This window comes from Filicampus tigris, chromosome 2 (genome assembly GCF_054856515.1).
Source record: "Filicampus tigris isolate MCC_2025a chromosome 2, RoL_Ftig_1.0, whole genome shotgun sequence".
NCBI classification, from domain to species: Eukaryota; Metazoa; Chordata; class Actinopteri; order Syngnathiformes; family Syngnathidae; genus Filicampus; species Filicampus tigris.
The window spans coordinates 15,305,486-15,325,240 of record NC_141218.1 but is presented as its reverse complement, the minus strand read 5'-3'; the positions used below and the strand labels follow the sequence as shown (position 1 = coordinate 15,325,240).

Below are 19,755 nucleotides of genomic sequence, written 5' to 3'. Positions count from 1 at the left end.
TTCCCTTTTGGGCCATGTATGGCCTTGTTCTGTGATCCACCCAATTTGACTGGGTTTGAATGGAAACTAACTGCTGAATTAAACAAGTTATGCTACTAATGCATTGTAGGTATCACATCTGTGAATATTTGAAAACGTAAAACAAACGGGTATCTTCGACATGCAGTTGCTCCTAAGGCTGGAGCTCATCCCAGCTGACTTTGAGCCAGCGGGCAGGCTACATTCACACCTAATTGCCAGCTATTGGCAGGGCCCATACAGACGACCTTTCACATTCCCACCTCAAGACAATTCACTCTTCAGTTAACCTTACATGGATGTTTTTGGAAAGTGGTAGTATTTAGCCCACGCAAGCATAAGAACATGCAAACTCGATATTTGAAGGCCGTAGCTGATATTTGCCGCCGAAAGTCAGAACTTTACGGCAGATGTGTTAGCCACTATTTCACTGTGATGTTCATGTTGTTTTTTAATGTATGATGTCTATTTGTTTTGGATATACAGTGGACACCCGCTATTCAAGGGGAATAGGGACCAGGCTGGCTCGCGAATAATGAAAATCTGTGTATAATTGACCACCATTATAAATGCATTGAGGAAAAAACATCCTCTTCTCAAAAAACAGCTGTGTCCCCCCCCCAAATATACTGAACAAGTCTTGATAAACCACCAAGCAGCCTTTGTCATTCCCCAAGTATATATATATATATATATATATATATATATTGATATATATATATATATATATATTGATATATATATATATATTTTTTTTTTTTTCCTTTCCACAATATTTTTAAAAATGGAGTAAAAACCTCTCCATCACAGGGAACACGTTCCACATTACCCCTGCATTCAATGAAATCCGGAAGTCAGAAATGCCCTATAGAAGTACTCCCTATGCATGTTTTATAATGGCATACATTACACTTTTGAATTGGAATATGTGTTCCGCAGGTGCCCAACCGCGAGTAGGGGGGGTCCACTGAATATCATTATTAACTTAAATGTGTTTATTCCACTTCAAATGTACTGATTTTTGTACTTGTTTTATTGCATGGTGACTAGCTAGGCCTATACTCTTTAACACTGATGCTGGAATGCAGTTCATCACCTCGTCCACGTCCCCACTCCCAACGATCGAGCAGGAGTTGGACTTGGTCATTGTTGTCAATCAAGGATGACCTTAACGTGTACGAATAGTCCTTAACAATAACATACAATATACAATGGTCACAACGTGTTTTGCCTTCTAACCTGGGGTAGTTAGTAGAAGGTGAAGTTCCTGCAGCTCATCCTGCGTCCTCAAACTGACGAACTCACTGCAAACCTCAAATAGAACAGCAGGGGGCACAGTCACCGCACCAATTACATTCTTACGAGTGCATATAGTGTAGTAGTTTTTAATACAATCGTGTAATTAAACGCACACACACACTTTTATGTACATTTGTAATATGCACACTACACATTACGTCAGTATTCCTGTTGTGTAATTATTTCTTATGTGAATTCGTAGTATTTCTACAAATTTGTTTTGTTCTCAATTTCGAACAGGTCGTTGATTACATCCTCTTCTCAAAATACAATTTAGAATCAAGTTGTGCAGCCAGGAAAATGTGTCAAGAATAGCTGATGGGTTTAAAATGGCACGGTTAGGAAAAGGAATGCTCACTGTAATACGCAACAAGGAAGTGCTTTACTTTGCAGTAATGGCACTGCCAAGAGCTGCCAGTCGTTTTTGGACCCTCCAAAGGATTATACTCAAGGTAATTAATAGCTGTTAACATAAAAGTGTGTTACCTGTGTTTCGGTCAGAAACGATTGAACCGTACGTTTCTTTCAGAAAGACTTTGCTCGAACGCAAGAAACCGTCAAACGAAAGGGGACGACGTGTCCGATAGAAGTGAGTCATTTGGACCATTTGGTGCTGACTGTGAAAAGTGTGCCGGACACTGTCAAGTTCTACACGTCAGCTCTGGGCATGGAGCTCGTCACGTTCAAGGTATGCTGCGGGAATGTCTATGTCAGTATGTTTACATTTTGAGACATCTTTGGTGGCGTCGCGTGAGATTTTTTTTTTCAACGTACAGTGACCAGTAGGGACATAGCCACGAAGAGCAAAAATCCAAAATTATAAAATAAAGGGGGGTTGGTTAAAAATAAAAAGTTTCAATTTTTTTTTTGTGAAAACTCTTGAGTGTGTGGCCCACGAGCTAGTCAATTAATTCCACACAAAAACACACCTTTACATGATGTTGGAATATTTTGCAGGTCTCGAGGCCATAAGACCAATTAGCAATTTACGAAACAACTGCTTACTCAATGCGTGTTTGTTTTATCTTTCAAGAAGGTATCCAATGTAAATAAAGACTCACACAAGTCGATTGAATTTTCTCGTCTTTTCTTTTCCATCTCTGAAGTTCAGGAATCATGCAATGATCAGAGCTGGGCAGCTTTTCCATCCTCGCGAATGCTCTCAGACAGGCGAGGGCAGAAAAGGGGCACAGTCTAACATGCAGCCCTCACATTTATACTGTCTTCAAAATCTAAACATAATGTGGGCTGGTCTCCTCCCTGGCTGGCCCTGTCTGTATAGGGCTGATCCTCTCCAGCTTGATCAGATCTGGGCACACTGACTCTAACTATTTTAACTGATTATACGATGCGATGTCCGTGTAATTGCTATATTGGTTTTTGGTAAACCTGTTGGCTAATATCTAGCCATACATATAGATTTAGATCCTTCAATGAATAGCATACTAGCACAAGTTGCTTAATCCTGAGCCCAAAAGTGTGGAGAGTGGAGAAATGCTCAACTGAACACAAAAAGACTCCCTCACCCCACCCCCACCCCAAACATTACCTAACAACCAAAAAGAAAACAAGTGCCGCGTTACTACCAAAAGCCCTGAAGGCACAAACAGGAAAAAACTAAACAGCTCCATTTCCTATGTGGCGAATCCCAGACTTGATTAACAAAAGTTCACGCCACAAATGAGTCTGCACGGCAAAACTATATCTGTGTTTTTAGTAATGCTTCTAATGTTCATCACACTCACCCTTCAAAAATATCCCCACTCCCAAAAACGGTTTGGTTTGAGGCACAATAGCATTCATGCTAATATCATGAACTAACTCTGTAATCACATATTCTGTGTATTATTTGCATAGGGACCATAAAATGTGCCTGTTCTCTGATTTGAGAGAACCTCCAGCAGGTGGCAGAATTTGATTGTTTGTCACATACGTGCTGCGGTGCTCACCCACTAATAAATGACTTTGGACAACGTTCCTCACTCTCACACAATGCCATCTCTGCTTCGCCAATGAAGGGAGATCGTAAAGCTCTGGGCTTTGGGAAGCAGAAGATTAACCTTCACCAGCACGGCAAGGAGTTTGAGCCTAAAGCTAAACATCCAACTCCAGGTTCTGCAGACTTGTGTCTAATCACCAAAACTCCTCTGACTACTGTAGCGGCACACTTGAAGGTCTGCCTACTTGTGATATGGAATTATTTTATATGTGAGTAGCTGTTTTATTAATTAATTAATTTATTTATTCCCGATTCTGATATTGCCACGTCTGTAGGTGTGCGGAGTGCAGATAGAGGAAGGCCCGGTGAAGAGGACGGGAGCGGTGGGGACAATCACCTCTCTGTACTTCCGAGATCCAGATGACAACCTCATTGAAGTGTCCAATTATAACCAAGAAACATCACAACGATTGTAATAAGATGGTCTCTTGTTTTTATTTTTTCCTGAGAGTTTAGCAACGGCCCATTCTTTTGGCACCCCGGCCTTCAGCGGGGGACTAGGAACTGTCACTAATAATTAAAAAACAGAAAACAAATGCCAAGCATGTTCATCACATACAACAGTTCTGAATAGATATTTATTTTATGTGACAAGAACATACAACAATAAATAAAATGCATCATACTCACCATGTTGTTAATTATTTGTTATAACGCGTGCGGAGCGCTACCGACGTGTTTTACTGATCAAACTAATTGGTGTTGGAACAAGTTTTAGCTAAACAGATGCGTTTCAACTGGCACTACGTAAGTTTTAGGGAAACAATCCCCCAAAAAGTTTTACAATTAGTCGCCTTGAATTTGTACAGCGGTTATGTATTCTTGTACGCATTTTGCACTACACTTGCCTTGGGCACAAAAATAGAACCCAAAGTCTGTGATTTATGTGACTATTCTCCGCATGGCCATGTTGTAGACAACACAGATCATCATACCCAATATCGGCCTCGGTCTCTGTTTTTTGTAAAATGGCAACTTTTCCCAAAGAAAAAAGATTTTTCTCGATAGCCTTACAAAACAGCTGTTATTTGATCTGACCAGCGCTCCTGCACTCTCACCTCTTGGGGATGTTATGAGCCTCATTAGAGAACCTCACGAGTCGGCCCTGGATCTCGACGCCGACGTTGAAAGCCAGCAGGAAGTCCAGACCACCGGGCTTGCCGTTGGCAGGCATCATGTCGCTGAGAGCCAGCACAGCAGGAAGCACTGCTCCGGAGGGATGAGTGGCAGGGTGCCATGTATCATCAAAGTCCATGGAGTGGGTCCGTATCAAAGGAGGGAAATAATCAAATACCACTCAAATCCCAGGCGCTTATTTCTGTGTGTGCTGAAAACTTGAATCATAGGGAAAACGATGGCTTTAAATGTCACCTTCAGCTCCTGGTGGCTTATTAAGGAAGCCAAACAATATTTGCTGGTTTGATAGTTGGAAATTTAGGGAAGTGAAGTCATTCTGGTGTCATCAACACCTTGTGTAAATTGTTTCCCCCGAAAGTGTTCCTTGTACGAATTCTAAATGTTTCATTTTAGTTTGAGGACCGGCGTCTGGTGTTTTTGTACGGTTGCAGCTGGCCGTGCTCACCGCCACCCCGTTGAGAAAAGCCGCCAGTGTTGGCGAGAGCTTGGTGCCCTCGAGTCCGTAGACTGAGCTGACGTCATGACGGGCGTACATGAGCTGGAGGACAGGTAAACAGTCGGAGTCGTCACTGACACAAACACACACACACACACACACATGCGCAGAAGACCGTAAGGTGATTCATTTGGCTCATCGCTCCTCAGTTGCTTAATACGGTGCTTTGACATTCACGACAGAACGCCACGGCATTGGTCACAAACAATGTAATAACTCGGGATTACCCCAAAGCACTTTTCAACTCGTCTGTCTGCATGCCACCCGATTTTAGAGAAGAAATCAATTAAAAAATGATATTTCATTTTTCTCTCTTTTTTCTCCAGCCTCACCTGGCAGTGCTTCAGCGCCAGTTGAAACACATCTGTTGTGCTGCCAAGGAGACCAACTCCAATACTGTCCAGCACCATCCTCTTACTGCCATGAAGGACTACAGAGGACAAGTGCTGAGGCTTTACGTCACTGATGAATTTACCAAAACTTGCCGTGACCGTATTCTCAGGGGAGGGGTACTTCAAGACTACGCGGCGTCAAAAAAGAAGCAAAGGAGGCTTTTGGACAATGTGGCAACGAAGCTTGTTTGCTCTGACTTCACCCTCAACTGCAGACTTATGTAGTCCCCTGACCGCCCACATTGGTGTGATGGCTTTCTGCAGGGGTGAATATACTTCGTCACATGGGGTTCATATGTGTCAGATATATTTTCCTGCTTGGATTTTAAACAGGTGAGTACCGGTAAGTGTAATCTCACCTCTTCCACATACATACAAATATTGATGTAGTTTGATATATTGTCTACTGAAACATAAGAAAATCAAAGCAATTGTTTTGTGATTAAAAAAACAAAATGTATGAATGTATACCTGTAGCATGGAGTTCAAGGCTTCAGTCATGTGTGTCGTCTATATTACTTCTTGACACAGGAGCTTTGGATGAAGACGGATGCTGATGCTGCCTAAGTGGAGCGGGGACCAGCCTTATATAATCAAGGGCAAACAATGGTGACGAAAAGTGGAACAAGGAAGAGCACGTTTTTTTTTCGCAACATAATATCCAACAGGTTCAAGGAAGGACTTTCAGCGGTGTGCATGTCAGCATTATCCAAATCAATTTTATTGATTATTATTATTATTATTATTATTATTATCCATTATTATTTACAAGAAAAAGAGGAAGGTGTGGTACTCCAAAGACACAGTGACAGGCTAATTAACTAATGTTCTTGGCAAGGTCCTCCCCCTACTCCCCTCGTCAAAGGGTGTCATTGGGGTCCAATGTGTCATTGGAACAAGTTTAGTCCAAACAGACCGTTGACTCAGTGACGACTTTGAGGAGGAAATTCAACGTGGAAAACTCGTTGTTTTTTTTTTTTGTGTGGGTGCATTTAGGTCCCAGTCCACAAGTACATAACAGTTTATTGTTTATGTAGGTGGCAGGATTTAAAACAACAAAATGTGAACTTTCCTTGCAGTGTGGGACCCCCATTGACAAGAAAAGAGAAAAAGGTTAGATAAAAAGGTACAAAGTACAAAATAATAGTGTAATATAAGAATAGTACAATAATAAGGAAATAATGATTTATATTATTTGTCCAAGCGAAAAGGATGCTAATGACTTTTTTCTCTGTAAATGGACAGCACTATTTTTCCAATATTAAATGGCATATAGTGTAACACGTTTGGGTCTCAATAACAGCGCCACCATGTAGGCAGGTGCTCACAATATTAATAGTAAATCCCACACAATGTTGTTGCACATTTTTCTTAGTTTTCCTATTTCTGTGTGCAATGCAGCTGCACAGTTGGTTAAGATCACAACCTCACAGTTCTGGGATTTGAATCTTGGCTACGGCTTGCTACTCTAAAAACAGTCATGAAATGTCATGAAACCAATCCCTGGGTTGTTTGTGTTGGGTCCTATATCTGAGATATATTTTTGAGAGTAACCAAAGTGCTAGGTCTAATTAACCAGTGGGTGGTAATCAGCCCTTTTTGACCCAGTGATTGGGTTAAAATTGACCCATATTAGTTTATTTTTAATCCATCTGCTTTTAGACTTCATTCTACTGTTAGTCTTACTGGTTCTCCGGCTTCTTCTCCCATTGAATCAAAAAGGCTAACAGCCAGAGATGCCCAGTACGCCAACGGACACATGCAGCTGAGAGATGAGGGAGACGTTCCACCCGGCTGCACTTTATTCGGGCCGATGTGGCACCTCATGCCGACGTCACAGCCACACGTGTCGTGTTACTTGGAAACAACACTAAATACTGGCTGTCACTCAAAAGGAAGAGGGAGCTTGTAAAATCAATGTCATGGTCAACCTAGTTTAACATGTATTCTATTGAATCAGTTCTTTTCATCTTTCGGAAATGTTCGTACTCACAGTGCCATGACTACAAAAAACAAAAATGAGGGAAAACAACTCAATACGAATAATGACATCACTGGTTAATGTTTATGTTCATGCTGTATAATATAATGCGCATTACATTATGTAGCAACAGTCAAAGTGAGCATGAAACAAAAACAATAAAACAAACAGAATTCTGAAATCATCATTCAATAGTTGCATTGTTCACTGGAAAACAAGAACCCGAGGATTAGAGTGACGATTCAGCATATTCGTGCTCTAAAAGTCGGGGTTCATGGCATGAGTTCATCGTGCATGGTGGGATGAGACTGGATTGGAGAAGCAAATAAAAGTGAGCGTTCACCTCACAAGTTGTCACATCTCTTCCTGCAAGGAGAGGCGGCTGATCACACAAATTGTGCAGACGTGTTCAAGGTGAGATTGTTTCAATGCTGTTTTCAGCTTTGTAACATTAACGCACAAAGTAGATCCAAGTGGTTGTTCCTTTTGTCTGTTTTTATGTAGTTTTAACTATGTCTAAAGGTAAATAACAAGGCCACATTCATTATTTTAAAGAAAAAGGATACATTTAGTGTCATATTGGTTTTATACTTACTCATTTGTAAATTGGCTTTGCAGACAACAAATTTGACTTCACTTGGGGCACCACACAAGCCTCCCATGTCAATGCCTGATGCATTTTTGTTGTATGTAAAATAAATAGAAAGTAAAATAAATTGAGCATGTGTGCTAAGGAAAGGCAGCTTTATTTATACAGCACATTTCATACACAAGGCAAGTCAATGTGCTTCCTTAAATGTTGTGTTAAATTACAGTGGATTCTTCAATTTAACCAGAATTCAAGAACAAGAACAACAACAAATACAAAAATTTGACAGGAAATTTTGAAGTCAAATTGTCACCATATTTTTTATAAATTGTACCAACACTGTTTAAGAAACATTTAAACAGTTTTGAAAAACATAAGACAAACAAAACACAGGATGATCACATCTCTAAATATACTTTAACTGTTTATATATTATTAGTTGCATCTGTCCTACTTAAGATGTATGAGAAGTTAGCAAAGCATCAAAGAACCAAAAAACAAGTTGTGATTTTTGTCCTTTATGTCATGACCGAGGCACATCACCACATCTCCGGCCGTTCCCAAACCACTGATGTGACCCCAATTAGCAAAGCCCTGGTATATACTGTATGTGTTCTCGGCTGCTGCTGACAACAAGTATCATCAACACTCTGGAGACCACACCTGACATTGTGTGTGTGTGCGTGTATGTGCGTGTGGTTGTGTGCGTGTTAGCAGCGCCATGGTAAAGTGCGTAGCCATTATTCTCTCAGGCTGTGGAGTGTACGACGGCACAGAGCTCCACGAGGCCTCCGCTGTCCTCGTTCATCTGAGTCGTGCTGGAGCCAAAGTGAGACGCTTAATGAGGAAATCAACCCAAACATATTTTTTTTACAGAATAACAAGCCCACTAGTTGAAACACTGCATTCTGATTAATAGTGCATTTGTGGAATATGAGTTAAGCCGCAAAATCCACCCCTTTTTAACCATCTCAGGGGGCGGCCATTTTGTCACTTTTGTCGTCTGAAAATGACATCACAACTGATCAGGGCTCAGGTAACGACCAATCAGGGCTCAGCTTCAGAAAACAGGTCAGCCGTGATTGGTTGTTACCTGAGCCCTGAGCAGTTGTGAACATAAAAATAAATCCATTTTTTGAAATCCCCCAAATTCTTCGAAAAAAGTGAGGATAAGCCTTCAATATGCCTTTTCCACAAACGAGGAGAAATTTGGGGTAGAAATTTAAAACCGAAAAAAATAAAGAAAATAGCAAATAGATGAATCCGTGGATGCCAAATTGCGATTATGTGGGGGTCCATTGTAATTTAATTTAGAGAGAGCGAGAGAGAGAGATGCATGCATACATATTCCAAAGTTGTTTGCTATGATACTGTATTCTAAATATATATTTATGATATTATCAAAAAATATTATCAGTATTTTATGCGGCCATTCTGAGACATAATGAATAAGACTTGAACCTTTTTAGTGCACGCTTTCCTCCTTCCTCAGTCTTTGCCCCTATTTTGGTGCTTGGGACAGAGCGGATGGTGTTGCGTGCTGGCTGCAGTCTGTGTCCACTTGTCGCCTCCTGGCGACTGCGTTCCGTTATTGCAGCGATGAACCAGCACTGGGTCCTTGTTGGGTGCTGTTTTTTTCAGCAGCAGCCTCTGCAGCATCTGCTTGTCCGATCGCTCTCGTCGAAAATCATCCTCGTATACTTTGAGCTGTGACCAATGATCAAAATGTATGAATGTATGAGATGAAGGTGTGTGTGTATACACACAGTCATTGTGGGTTTATCGCTAGTTTTCTTCCATTTTCTTACTTACCAATAAGTATTTTTAATTCAATTCAAAAAAGCAAATCCCCGGCAAAATCAACGTATACAGCCTAAAAAAAAAGTGACATTCTTCTTTGAGTGCTCCCATTCTCTTTTCAGAGCAGTGTCTATTTGACTCCCTGCTAGCTCTCTGAGTGTGCGCTATAAATTCTGCATAGCAACAAGAGGCCATATGTGACCAGCAGGAAGAATCTGAGCAATTGTAATCATCTGTTAATGACTCTGCTAGGTTTTATGAGGAAACGCAACTTATTTGTGTCATCTGTGCGATTCGTAATTTTTCACATGAGGAACATTATTAGCAGTAAAGACCTTACTTAAGCAGCAAGCGAGAGGACTGTACTTTTGCTTGTGACTGTACTTTTGCTTGTGAAAGCCAAGCAAAGTGAGCATTCCCTACGATTTGAACCCTACCTGCTCTTGCATTAAGTCCACCTGTTGGCGCATCTCCTCCCTCTTCCTTCTCAGCCTTTGGTTGTCCTGCAGTGTGTGTTTGTGGTTGTTATGCTCGGTCTGGTATTCTGCTTCATAGATCTTGGTCTGCGGACACAAGGCATCATCATGGCACTGGGTCAATACCAATACAATGCATCAATACGAATAACTATCTCCTGTGCTCTGGAGCAAATTTAAAAACAGAGCCTGGCAACCACTGGGTGGTGCTTTTGTCCATCTAATTAAATGCTCTTTTCCATAGCAACAGTGAGTTTAAAGCATTCGGCTTCGGCGTTGAAATGAAAAGCCCACCTGACATTTCAGTGCTTCGAGTTGTTCTTTTAGATCAAGCACCTCTTGATGGGGGGTGCAGTTCAGGCGTTTGGAATGCTGTTTCCCATCCAGACTAGAAGAGGCTGAGGTGGCACATGATGTGGGGGAGAGGTTGGGGGTCGTCGTCCGGACCCCGTCCTGCTATGAGGAACAATTTTTGCACCAGTGCTCACAAACTATCGCCAAATACAAAAGAGAGGGGAAGATACCATTCGGACAGGCGGCTGGTGCCTTCGGTGCTCCAGGAGCCTCACATATTCTTTGAGATCTGGATTCTTCTTCAGCTCCAGCATAAGCGCCTGCTCGTAATGGTCCTTTGCACTCTGCACGCACAGAGGCAAACGTTAGCAATCAGTCACAATCTCAATTGGGCAAATAGCTAGTTTACAACATGTTAGTCTACATCCATAGCCGTTGACGCCCTAATGGGAAGACTTCAACATTTCAGAGTAGGCGAGTTTGTCTATAGATGTTGGACAAAAGAAGGCACACTATTGTTATTTTTCCAGAATTGTATGCAATTGTACCACCATTTATCAGTTTTCTATCGTGCTTATGCTAATTAGGGCCATGGATGGGTTAGAGCCTAAACCACCTGACTTTGGAGTTTGAACGAGGGGTGGGATACACACCGGACTGGTTGCGAGCCAAGCGTATATGGACAATTCTACCTCACCCACCATTAAGGTTAGCGAGATAACGAAAACGAACAAAATACTGAAAACTAACATGGAAAAAACATTTTCATTAACAAAATAAAATAAAAATGATCGTGCTATTCAAAAAACAATAACTAACAATTTATAAAAAATAACTGTAAGTAACTACAATTATAGGAAAAATGACCCCCGTTCTCGTGTCATTCTATTGATTTCGTACATAACCTTACAGTGTTTATTTTAAATGTATCTATTTCGGTTCGGCCATAGAGAAGAAAGAAGGTCGAACAGTCATTTGGTAATTGCATTTTACTTTACTTCATTGCAAAATACTTTTACCTTTTTCTTTTATTTTGCTCTCACAAATACTTCATATATATAAAAAACTAAAACCAAGACTAAAACTAATAAAAACTAAACTAAAAAGGAGCATTTTTGAAAAAACAAAAACTGATAACTAAGAAACATGTTCTAATAACTAACTGAATTAAAAAAAACAAACGTCAAAACGAAATAAAAACAACCTATATTGAAAAATCCCAAACTATTAAAACCCTCACCCAAAAACGACATGAAATAGTTGTCTCTTAGCATCATGAACTGTAAAGTAATTCGTGTTTGCACCCCATAATATCAGGGGTCCTCGAAGCATTTGTGTTGAACTGAGAGAGGTTGTCGATGGCAAGGAAGAAGGACATTTTGTTGTTCTAAGGGCTCCGTTTTTGGGGGCGGTGCTAACATGACGCTAGAAAATGACTTTACCTGCTGGTTCTGGACTTTCAGCAGTAGTTTGCCAATTAGCTCTTTGAGGGTGGCGTTTTCCACCTCCAAACCTTCCAGCCGCTGCTGCAATCCCAGGGTGGTATTGCGATACATCTGGTCCCACTCCTCATTCAGTTTCAGCAGCTGCAACATTCAAATCAACGTCATTATTGCCACGCTGTTGGATTTTGTACTCGGTCGGGCAAGTGGAGGAGTGGCCAGACATACCCAACTTGATATGGCGGTTAAAAAAAGCTTTCCATAGAGTACATTCAGTGCAAATGAGCGATTCCATTTAATGCAGAATTTATACAAATCCAAATATACCAAAGTTTTTGGTATAGTTCGTCATATATTTCAGTCAGCAGCTAAAGGATTTTTACACACAACTGTTTTTCTTTTTTGCCTATTTCAATTGATGAAAGACAGTAAGAGAGAGTACTGTATTGTAAAAAACACAACTGAACATTTTATCCACTCCACCATCACATTAATACTGCTGTCATACTGATGTGGGCATTCATCAGAGGGTAAGTTCATATAAGGGAATAAATAATAGCCGTATCAGAATAGTGAATCATTTTTCTTCTTTCTTTAAAAGCAGGAAGTAGCTCAAGGTTGTATGATTCGTGGGGAAAATACATCATTTTGACATCTCGGCAGCAATATTTCACACACCGCCCACATCCTCTGATTTTCACAGAGAACCGTGTCCTTAACATCGTCGGCAATACATACGAGAGCACGGAACCGGCGACGGTGAAGTTGTACCTCTTTGTTGACTCTGCGGAGCTCCGTGTTCTTGTTGAGGAGCAGTAGCTTCTCCTGGTCAGCCGAGGTGATGCTCATACTGTCAGTGATATGCTGCTCCATCGACGGTGACCTGGAAGACATCAAACACGCACCATCTAGCCCAGGGGTAGGGAACTCCGGTTCCTCGAGAGTCATATCCTGCCTGATTTGGATCCCTTCCTACTGCAACACACCTGATTCAAATGCTCGGTAGGAGTCTGAAACTATCCTGATCATTTCAGTCAACTGTGTTGTAGTGGGGAGAGGTCCAAAACAGGCTGGATATGGCTCTCGAGGAAGCAGGGTTCCCTATCCCTGGTCAAGCCTGTAAAGCAACGTGACCACCGCCACAAAGTAAAGCGAAAAGCAGAAGGGGACAAAAGTACGCACACCCTCCGTTTAACGAGAGAGTTTGAATGTCAAATATATGCATATAAGCACACACGCGGCTACATACATATATATACATATATATACATGTACATATATACAGTATACATACATATACATATATACAGTATACATACACATATACGTACATATACATATACTGTATATATATATGCATATACTGTATATAACACACACACATATATATACATATACTGTATATAACATATATACATATACTATATATAACATATATATATATATATATATATATATATATATGTATATATATATATATATATATATATATATATATATATATGCAGAGCTGGGCATTTTACTATAAAATTGTGGTCCATTTATCGCCTTTATCGTCAGCTGGGGTACCTTTCTGCCGACCAAATAGTAATCGCCTGCAGGCCGGCCCGACTATCATTTCAAACAGGCTTCCGTTAGCATTTCCGACTATCAACTTCGACAAACTGCCACGAGCGCCACTATACGTGTGTTTGTGTGTGTGTGTGTGTGTGTGTAGAGAGAGAGACAGTGAGAGCCAGCAGAAAAATAAATCTTCAAGTAAAGTACAGATACCTGAAAAATGCTGTAATGAAGTATTTGTATCTACTGTTACTTCCCATCAATGGCGGAAAGCAGTAGCAGAGGATTTCCATTAATAAAAGCAAACACATATGCACAAAAGAACCTCAGGGTACTTTTAACACCCACTCGCATAGAGTGAGTGCACTTTCGGAGAATAAAACCCAAGCCATTATGTTCACCCACGCACACACACGCATATATGTGTGTGTAGTCACATTCGGCACTCAAGATAGCCAACAGATGTTTACCTTCATTATACTGGGAATCAATAATAACTATTCAAGAATTTTGGATGACAGCAAAAGTAAAAATATTAGCAGGCATTAATTAGTCATTGCATCTAGTTCAGTGGTCGTGTTGTGAGGCCATGTCTTGGAGGAAAAGCCTGCAGGGAGGGAATAGAGATGACACGCTCCTGGAAGAACACACGCAGCTTTGCATGTCGCGCCCGGGGCGTTCTCATACATGCATGCTGCGGGACACATGAAGAGTAAGACGAGGAAGAACTGCAACCTCATCTCCTTTAAGGGCAAACTCCCCCGCAGAAACGCTTGACTTTCATTCACTTACTGTACGTGCAATGCACAGGTATGTCAGTTTTTCTGGACAATGGGTTGTCAAAAAAAGGCAAGATAGAGTACTTTGAAATGCCAAGTTGACAATTATTTGCAGGTTGTTAAAGAGAGCTGCTACACCAATGGCTCAGTCTCTAAAATGACAGCAAAAAAAGTTATGGACTAAATATGGAGCAAATGAAAGATTCATTATTAAGAATTTTAATATAATTACACCCAAAACTGTACAATCTAGCCATCTTAGTCATCATTTTTTCTTACTCAGCAGATATTTAGATAATCTTAGTTTTAAATCCATTTTAGCAGTTGTGGACATCTGGAATATATTTACTGTTCATAGCTTCATTCGAGGTTTGAAGGGAATATTAATGAGCATTATTGTTGACTGAATTGAAAGAACTGTATTGCCAAGTTTAAAAGGCTTTCATATTTATATAGTACTGCATATTCTCATTAAAGTCACAAGTGAACTGGAATCGATCCCATCTGATTTGAGGGGGGGTTTGTGGATATTAGGGCACACCTTGGGCCAATCACACATAGACACATCCACACCTATAGACAATTTAGAGGCACTAATGAACCTACCGTGATTTCCAGGGTATAAGACACCCCCTAACACAATACAACCTCCACCCCCCAAAATCACCATGTTTTCCAAAATATTATTCTTGTACTGTACACTCTTGTAATTTTAGTGTGATGTTTTTTATTTTTTTGCTTTGCTTTTAAATTTGAATTCTTTGGTTGTAACCAAAGGTTTTAAATCGTGAACTTTTATTTATGTGAAGCACACTGAGTTACCTAGTGGATGTGTATGTGCTACTCAAAAACTTAAAAAAAAAAAGAGTGTAAGCCACCATCTATGTGGCCGTAAAAAATAATTGTACTCAAAAATGTACATGGAAAGCCGACATACATTTTGACACAAATTCCACACCTTACACATTTCTTAGCGAAGAGAAACAGCATTAGGTGGGGTTAAAATACTCAAATAGCAAACAACATGTCTTTATGTGCACATAATAAGTTCCGCAAACAGCTGTTGCCAATGCTAGAGGGCTAATGTGGCTAACTGATCCACGAGCATGCGTACTATTATAATTGCAGGATACAAGCACAGATCATGTACTTACTTTTCATACTTTACTCCTTAGCTGAATGAGGTAAGTAATAAGGAGTTATAAGTCACCTAAAATCTTATTTAGTTGGTCTGCTGTGACTGCATCGGTTAACAGGAAACAGGGACTCTAACAACTTCTTGTTTATTCATTATATAAATTTTACATTATATACATGTGTAACCCTTGTACAATACTACTCTTGGATCTTTTTTTTTTTGCAAAAAAATGCATAATGTTCACGGAAAATTTTGTTAATACAATCGGCATGTGGGACAAAACCCACGCAGGAAGCCCTTTGTTCAAATGACCACCCTCAGAAGTATGAAGTGGACGTACTATATTTCAATATGTCATAATTACAGTACATATTTGTACGGAAAACTCTACTAGGTGATTGGAAACTTTATGCGATCAGAGATCTGTACATTCTTACATAACAGAAATTCTCACGTGACTTGATAAGGATGATTGTGGTTGGGTGGAACGTTCCTGTTTAGCTCATTCTATCCCAATGACATATTTAGATGTCATTTCACAGAGGGTCCGAACATTTCTGGTACCGAATGAGTTAATTGAGTCAGAGGAGGACAAAGTTAGACAAGACCTTTTTCTTGGTGCGAGGGAAAACAATGGTAGACAGAGTACACTCCATGTTAGTTGAAGGCAATGGTTGTGACTTGAAGAGAAGCTCAGCAGTTTTCCATCATGTGAGCTGTTTTTGCTCTATTTTTGTTGTTCCTTCATTGTAAAATATAAATTCATCTTTAAGCTTAGCCAGGTCTAGATATGATTTAATTCATTTAAACTCCGACACAAGGCCATAAATAGATGAGTAAGTTATAAGCAAACTGAGTGGACCAAACCCATCACAATTTTCATTCTGCGACAGCACGTTGCGCAGTGCATGCTGATGTCGATCCCTCCTAATTTTGCTTTTCTGACAGCTGATAAAAACTGCAACCCGTTTTTACAAAGTTTCCCTTCCTAAGCTGTCTTGGAAGGGCACCAAAATGCCACCGCATGCCAAGCAATATGTTAATAACCCTGCCAAGTTCTATGATAAAGAGGGCGATAACAAATCTGTCGCACGGCAGCTATCTAAGGACAACTGGCTGCATATCGTCATCATTTGCATAACCATGATGAGATTACAATATTGAAAGGAAAACAGGTGACCTCAAGTGGATGACTAGACAGGAGATCGTGGAGGGAAAGTTCGATAATATCACACATGGTGACCTCATTGGAAACTCCGTGGTCACTTTTTTGTTCCACCTCTTCATTGGTGCTTTGTTTCTTAAATGATATGTAAACGCCTGAAATGGTGATCAACAAGGTCATGGTTTCTCCAAAATCGAAGAAATTACTAGTACAGTATTCATCATACAAATAAAACTAACAGGTATGAAAAGGATATGAAAATTGACTAACAGATGATAACATCATCAGTTGAGAATGCCTCATCAATATCTATTCTACCCTAGCAGTTGATGTGTTGTATTTTACTTAGAAATAAAAATAATGGATACATACCATGATGTTTCTGATGATTTTATGGGGTCCATTTCACTTGTCCCTGATGAGTCTTTGTTTTCATCTGCCGCTGATGAAGATGAAGACGTCAGAGCCAGCTTCTCTTGATCCATAGTTGATCAAATCGCCTTTCCTAAATAACAAAGAGTGAGATTTCGGCTCTCACTCGCAGCCCCCGAGGTGGAAAGTAAATAGCAAGTGTCAGTATTGTTGTGTAACAAAAGAGGAAGTCGCTGGGGTCGGGGCCACGTGATTTGAAAGTTTGAGAAGAGGAAATGACGCTCTGACAATGATACACTGTTTTGGTTTGGAACCATTTTGCTTCAATGTGCAAATATATTGAAAATTGCATGAGGTGATGGCACACTTTTTCAAATGTTACCTGGGTGACTTGAATCAATGAATGTTTAATGTTTTGTAGCAGGAGAGGAAGTAAGAAGCTGAATAGACGTGCTTCTCACAAGAGGACAAAAGACAGACAGTACATATCAAGACTGCCTTGAGTGTATTCTGTACACACACCCGAGCATGAGTCTATACACTCATTGTGATTTTACAGTTACAGTGATTTGTTTTTTTTTTTGTTTTGTTTCTACACCACCACAACAGATTAGAAATAAATACCGCATGATCACAATGTGTATAATGTGGACTCACAGTTATTTTTTTGTTTTTTACTATAACTATTCAGAATGGGATGACTGAAGGGATCCAGGAATCAATCATTTTCTGGGACATCTATCATAAGTAGAAGTTTTGTAGTTGTTGTATTTTTACAATCTTATGCAAAACATCAACTGCTCGAAAGAAAGTAAAGGCTGGATTTACACCAGAGTCAACCCGAAAAAAAAGAAAAAAAAAAATCCCATGGAATTGTGTATTCTCAGATCGAAATTAGACCTCTTTGACATGGATAAAAATTCAATTGGATATTTGTCAATGTGAAGACGGTCAACGTGAAACTGTTGTAAAATACACACAGATTTGACAAAAACACGTCTACCCTACCCATAAGGAATTAAAAAACAAAAACACTCAGAGTGAATTCAAACAAGTCAATCAAGATTTTAGCTGAGGAAGAAACAACCTATGAATTTAAACACAAAAGTCTTCCAGTTAAGTGAAGATATTTCAATGTCTTTTATGGATGCTGTATTTTTGGGGCCTTTTAGATTTGAGGCTATGCTGGTTGTGCATCTGAGGAAATAGGTTGCTGAATAAGTCTTCTATCAAAATCAAATGTGACCCCTGAGCATGAAAATTGCTTACCCCTCACTTTTTTAAAAATGTTTGCAATATTAAATGTAAAATTATATCATAATTAATCCTCCACACTAATTGAGACATACTGCATTTACAGCGCCGTTTGGCTGTCACATATCTGTCCCATTTTTAGAATGTAAAAATATTGATTGTATGGATATACCATATAGTGCTTAACCTTTCTTCGGGTTGTCTCCTCAGAGCTGGTGAGAGTCTGTTGTGCTGCATGATAATGCAGGGACCTGGCTGTAACCGATGATAACGGTGTCATACATATATTCATGACGAATAATGAAAGGGTCAGACTGATAGTATTCACCAGTGTCCTCGCTGCAGCAGGTTAATTAGAAAATCACATGTTCATCCGAAGGACAATCGAGCAAATTAAAAGATTTTTCTGAATTATTTTTCCCTCATCACGTTGAGCTATCGTTTATTAGCACAAGCTCAATTAATTTGCCGAGTGTACTTGTGTCTTGCTCGCTTGTGCTAAAGTCCAATAGATTCAAGGCCACTTGCATGTTAAAGAACGGGCCTAAAAATAACATTTTTCAGATTTTGATTGAGACAGGAGTTCAGGAATTAGAGAGGACGATGATGATTTCAAAAGGAAATGCTTTCAAACAAATCAGTAATAACTCTAAGAAAAACAAATATTTTCAAACAGGCATACAGTAGAGAAAACAATTCTGAAGGGAAATGTGCTCCACTTGACCGGTAAAAACTGTAAGACACAGCAGAACCATTTTTAAAGGTGTACAATACACAAGGAAAACGCTGGCCTGGCACATCAACGTGGAGTTCATGCACTTCTTCTGGCGTCTTCTACTTCCGGAAATACGGCGTAGCAATCTATAATCTAATCTATAAAGTACCAACAAAAAACACCGCAATGAAGGTAACACAGCAGTCTGCCCCCCCCAAAAAAGATTTTAAAAAAAAAAATAGAAAAGTAAGAAATCCAAAACTCAGCAAAGTTGGTGGAAAAACTAGGGACAAAAGTAGCAACAAAAGTTATCATCAAAGCTAGAGACAAAAACATAACCTCAAGGAAGCACAAGAAACAAAAGCATAGAGTGTTGGCAACGTGGAAAACAAGGCCTCCAGCAATGGCTGGTTCAGGACGTGACAACAGACAAGATGATCTGACAAGGGAAGGACAGGGATAGATGCAGATTATTTATACACACAGGATTGATACAGGTGGAGAAAATCACAATGACGAGGAGACATCAAGACAGGACAACAAGCGCAAACAGTCCGCCATCTATTTTCTATACCTCTTATCCTCATTAAACAATTACTTCAAAATAAAAGCAATAATGAAAACACATAAGACAGGACCAAAAAGTAAGAATTCACCATACATGTACTGTACATATACTGTACTGTACGTAAATTTCAAAATATTTCTACATTGAATTTGTATTTAATTATTCAATTTTTATCTTATTCAAGGTGACTCAGCTGAGTGGCGGTGTGGCGCCCCCTTTTTCATAATGTGATTCAATATGTAGTTCACTGAATTAACACCGAGTTGAACCACTAAAAGCCT

General features: G+C 39.8%; 3 protein-coding genes across 6 annotated transcripts; 1 reads left to right on the top strand and 2 right to left on the bottom strand.

The window, feature by feature from the left end:
- The first annotated feature begins 972 nt into the window (after positions 1 to 972).
- glod5 (glyoxalase domain containing 5) lies at positions 973 to 3,945 on the top strand. 2 transcript variants are annotated; one of them, XM_086023296.1, is made up of 4 exons: positions 973 to 1,769; positions 1,851 to 2,005; positions 3,336 to 3,491; positions 3,592 to 3,945. In XM_086023296.1, the coding sequence occupies exons 2-4, from the start codon at positions 1,985 to 1,987 to the stop codon at positions 3,730 to 3,732; spliced, it is 318 nt and encodes a 105-aa protein (XP_085879422.1). In that variant the 5' UTR covers positions 973 to 1,769; positions 1,851 to 1,984; the 3' UTR covers positions 3,733 to 3,945. The 2 variants fall into 2 exon arrangements, with proteins under 2 accessions (XP_085879422.1, XP_085879421.1); XM_086023295.1 differs by having other exon boundaries at positions 974 to 1,769; positions 1,847 to 2,005.
- A 425-nt stretch (positions 3,946 to 4,370) lies between these two features.
- irg1l (immunoresponsive gene 1, like) lies at positions 4,371 to 6,214 on the bottom strand. The gene is made up of 5 exons (XM_086024647.1): positions 6,193 to 6,214; positions 5,545 to 5,616; positions 5,282 to 5,469; positions 4,900 to 4,991; positions 4,371 to 4,581 (listed from the first exon to the last, which is right to left on the bottom strand). Exons 1-5 carry the CDS (start codon positions 6,212 to 6,214, stop codon positions 4,371 to 4,373), a joined length of 585 nt encoding a protein of 194 aa, XP_085880773.1.
- A 1,835-nt stretch (positions 6,215 to 8,049) lies between these two features.
- On the bottom strand, positions 8,050 to 17,136 carry LOC147151554 (uncharacterized). 3 transcript variants are annotated; one of them, XM_086024645.1, is made up of 8 exons: positions 16,938 to 17,136; positions 12,695 to 12,806; positions 11,924 to 12,067; positions 10,712 to 10,825; positions 10,482 to 10,643; positions 10,149 to 10,274; positions 9,373 to 9,618; positions 8,050 to 8,729 (listed from the first exon to the last, which is right to left on the bottom strand). In XM_086024645.1, the coding sequence occupies exons 1-7, from the start codon at positions 17,048 to 17,050 to the stop codon at positions 9,400 to 9,402; spliced, it is 990 nt and encodes a 329-aa protein (XP_085880771.1). In that variant the 5' UTR covers positions 17,051 to 17,136; the 3' UTR covers positions 8,050 to 8,729; positions 9,373 to 9,399. The 3 variants fall into 3 exon arrangements, with proteins under 3 accessions (XP_085880771.1, XP_085880770.1, XP_085880772.1); XM_086024644.1 differs by having other exon boundaries at positions 8,050 to 9,618; XM_086024646.1 differs by having other exon boundaries at positions 8,050 to 9,618; positions 10,482 to 10,640.
- Positions 17,137 to 19,755: the final 2,619 nt, after the last annotated feature.

Bases quoted from the DNA above. Each gene is read 5' to 3' on its own strand.
- LOC147151554 (XM_086024644.1), bottom strand. From the start codon at position 17,050: ATGGATCAAGAGAAGCTGGCTCTGACGTCTTCATCTTCATCAGCGGCA. The intron at 12,807-16,937 runs GTATGTATCCAT...GATGTCTTCCAG, and splicing joins AAATCATCAGAAACATCATG to GTCACCGTCGATGGAGCAGC. The intron at 9,619-10,148 runs GTAGGGTTCAAA...CATTGGTCACAG, and splicing joins TGGACTTAATGCAAGAGCAG to CTCAAAGTATACGAGGATGA.
- irg1l (XM_086024647.1), bottom strand. From the start codon at position 6,214: ATGACACCCTTTGACGAGGGGA. The intron at 5,617-6,192 runs GTAGGGGGAGGA...CATGTGACGAAG, and splicing joins GACACCCTTTGACGAGGGGA to TATATTCACCCCTGCAGAAA. The intron at 5,470-5,544 runs GTGAAGTCAGAG...GACGCCGCGTAG, and splicing joins ACATAAGTCTGCAGTTGAGG to TCTTGAAGTACCCCTCCCCT.
- glod5 (XM_086023295.1), top strand. From the start codon at position 1,647: ATGGCACGGTTAGGAAAAGGAATGCTCACTGTAATACGCAACAAGGAA. The intron at 1,770-1,846 runs GTAATTAATAGC...CGTTTCTTTCAG, and splicing joins TCCAAAGGATTATACTCAAG to AAAGACTTTGCTCGAACGCA. The intron at 2,006-3,335 runs GTATGCTGCGGG...TCGCCAATGAAG, and splicing joins TGGAGCTCGTCACGTTCAAG to GGAGATCGTAAAGCTCTGGG.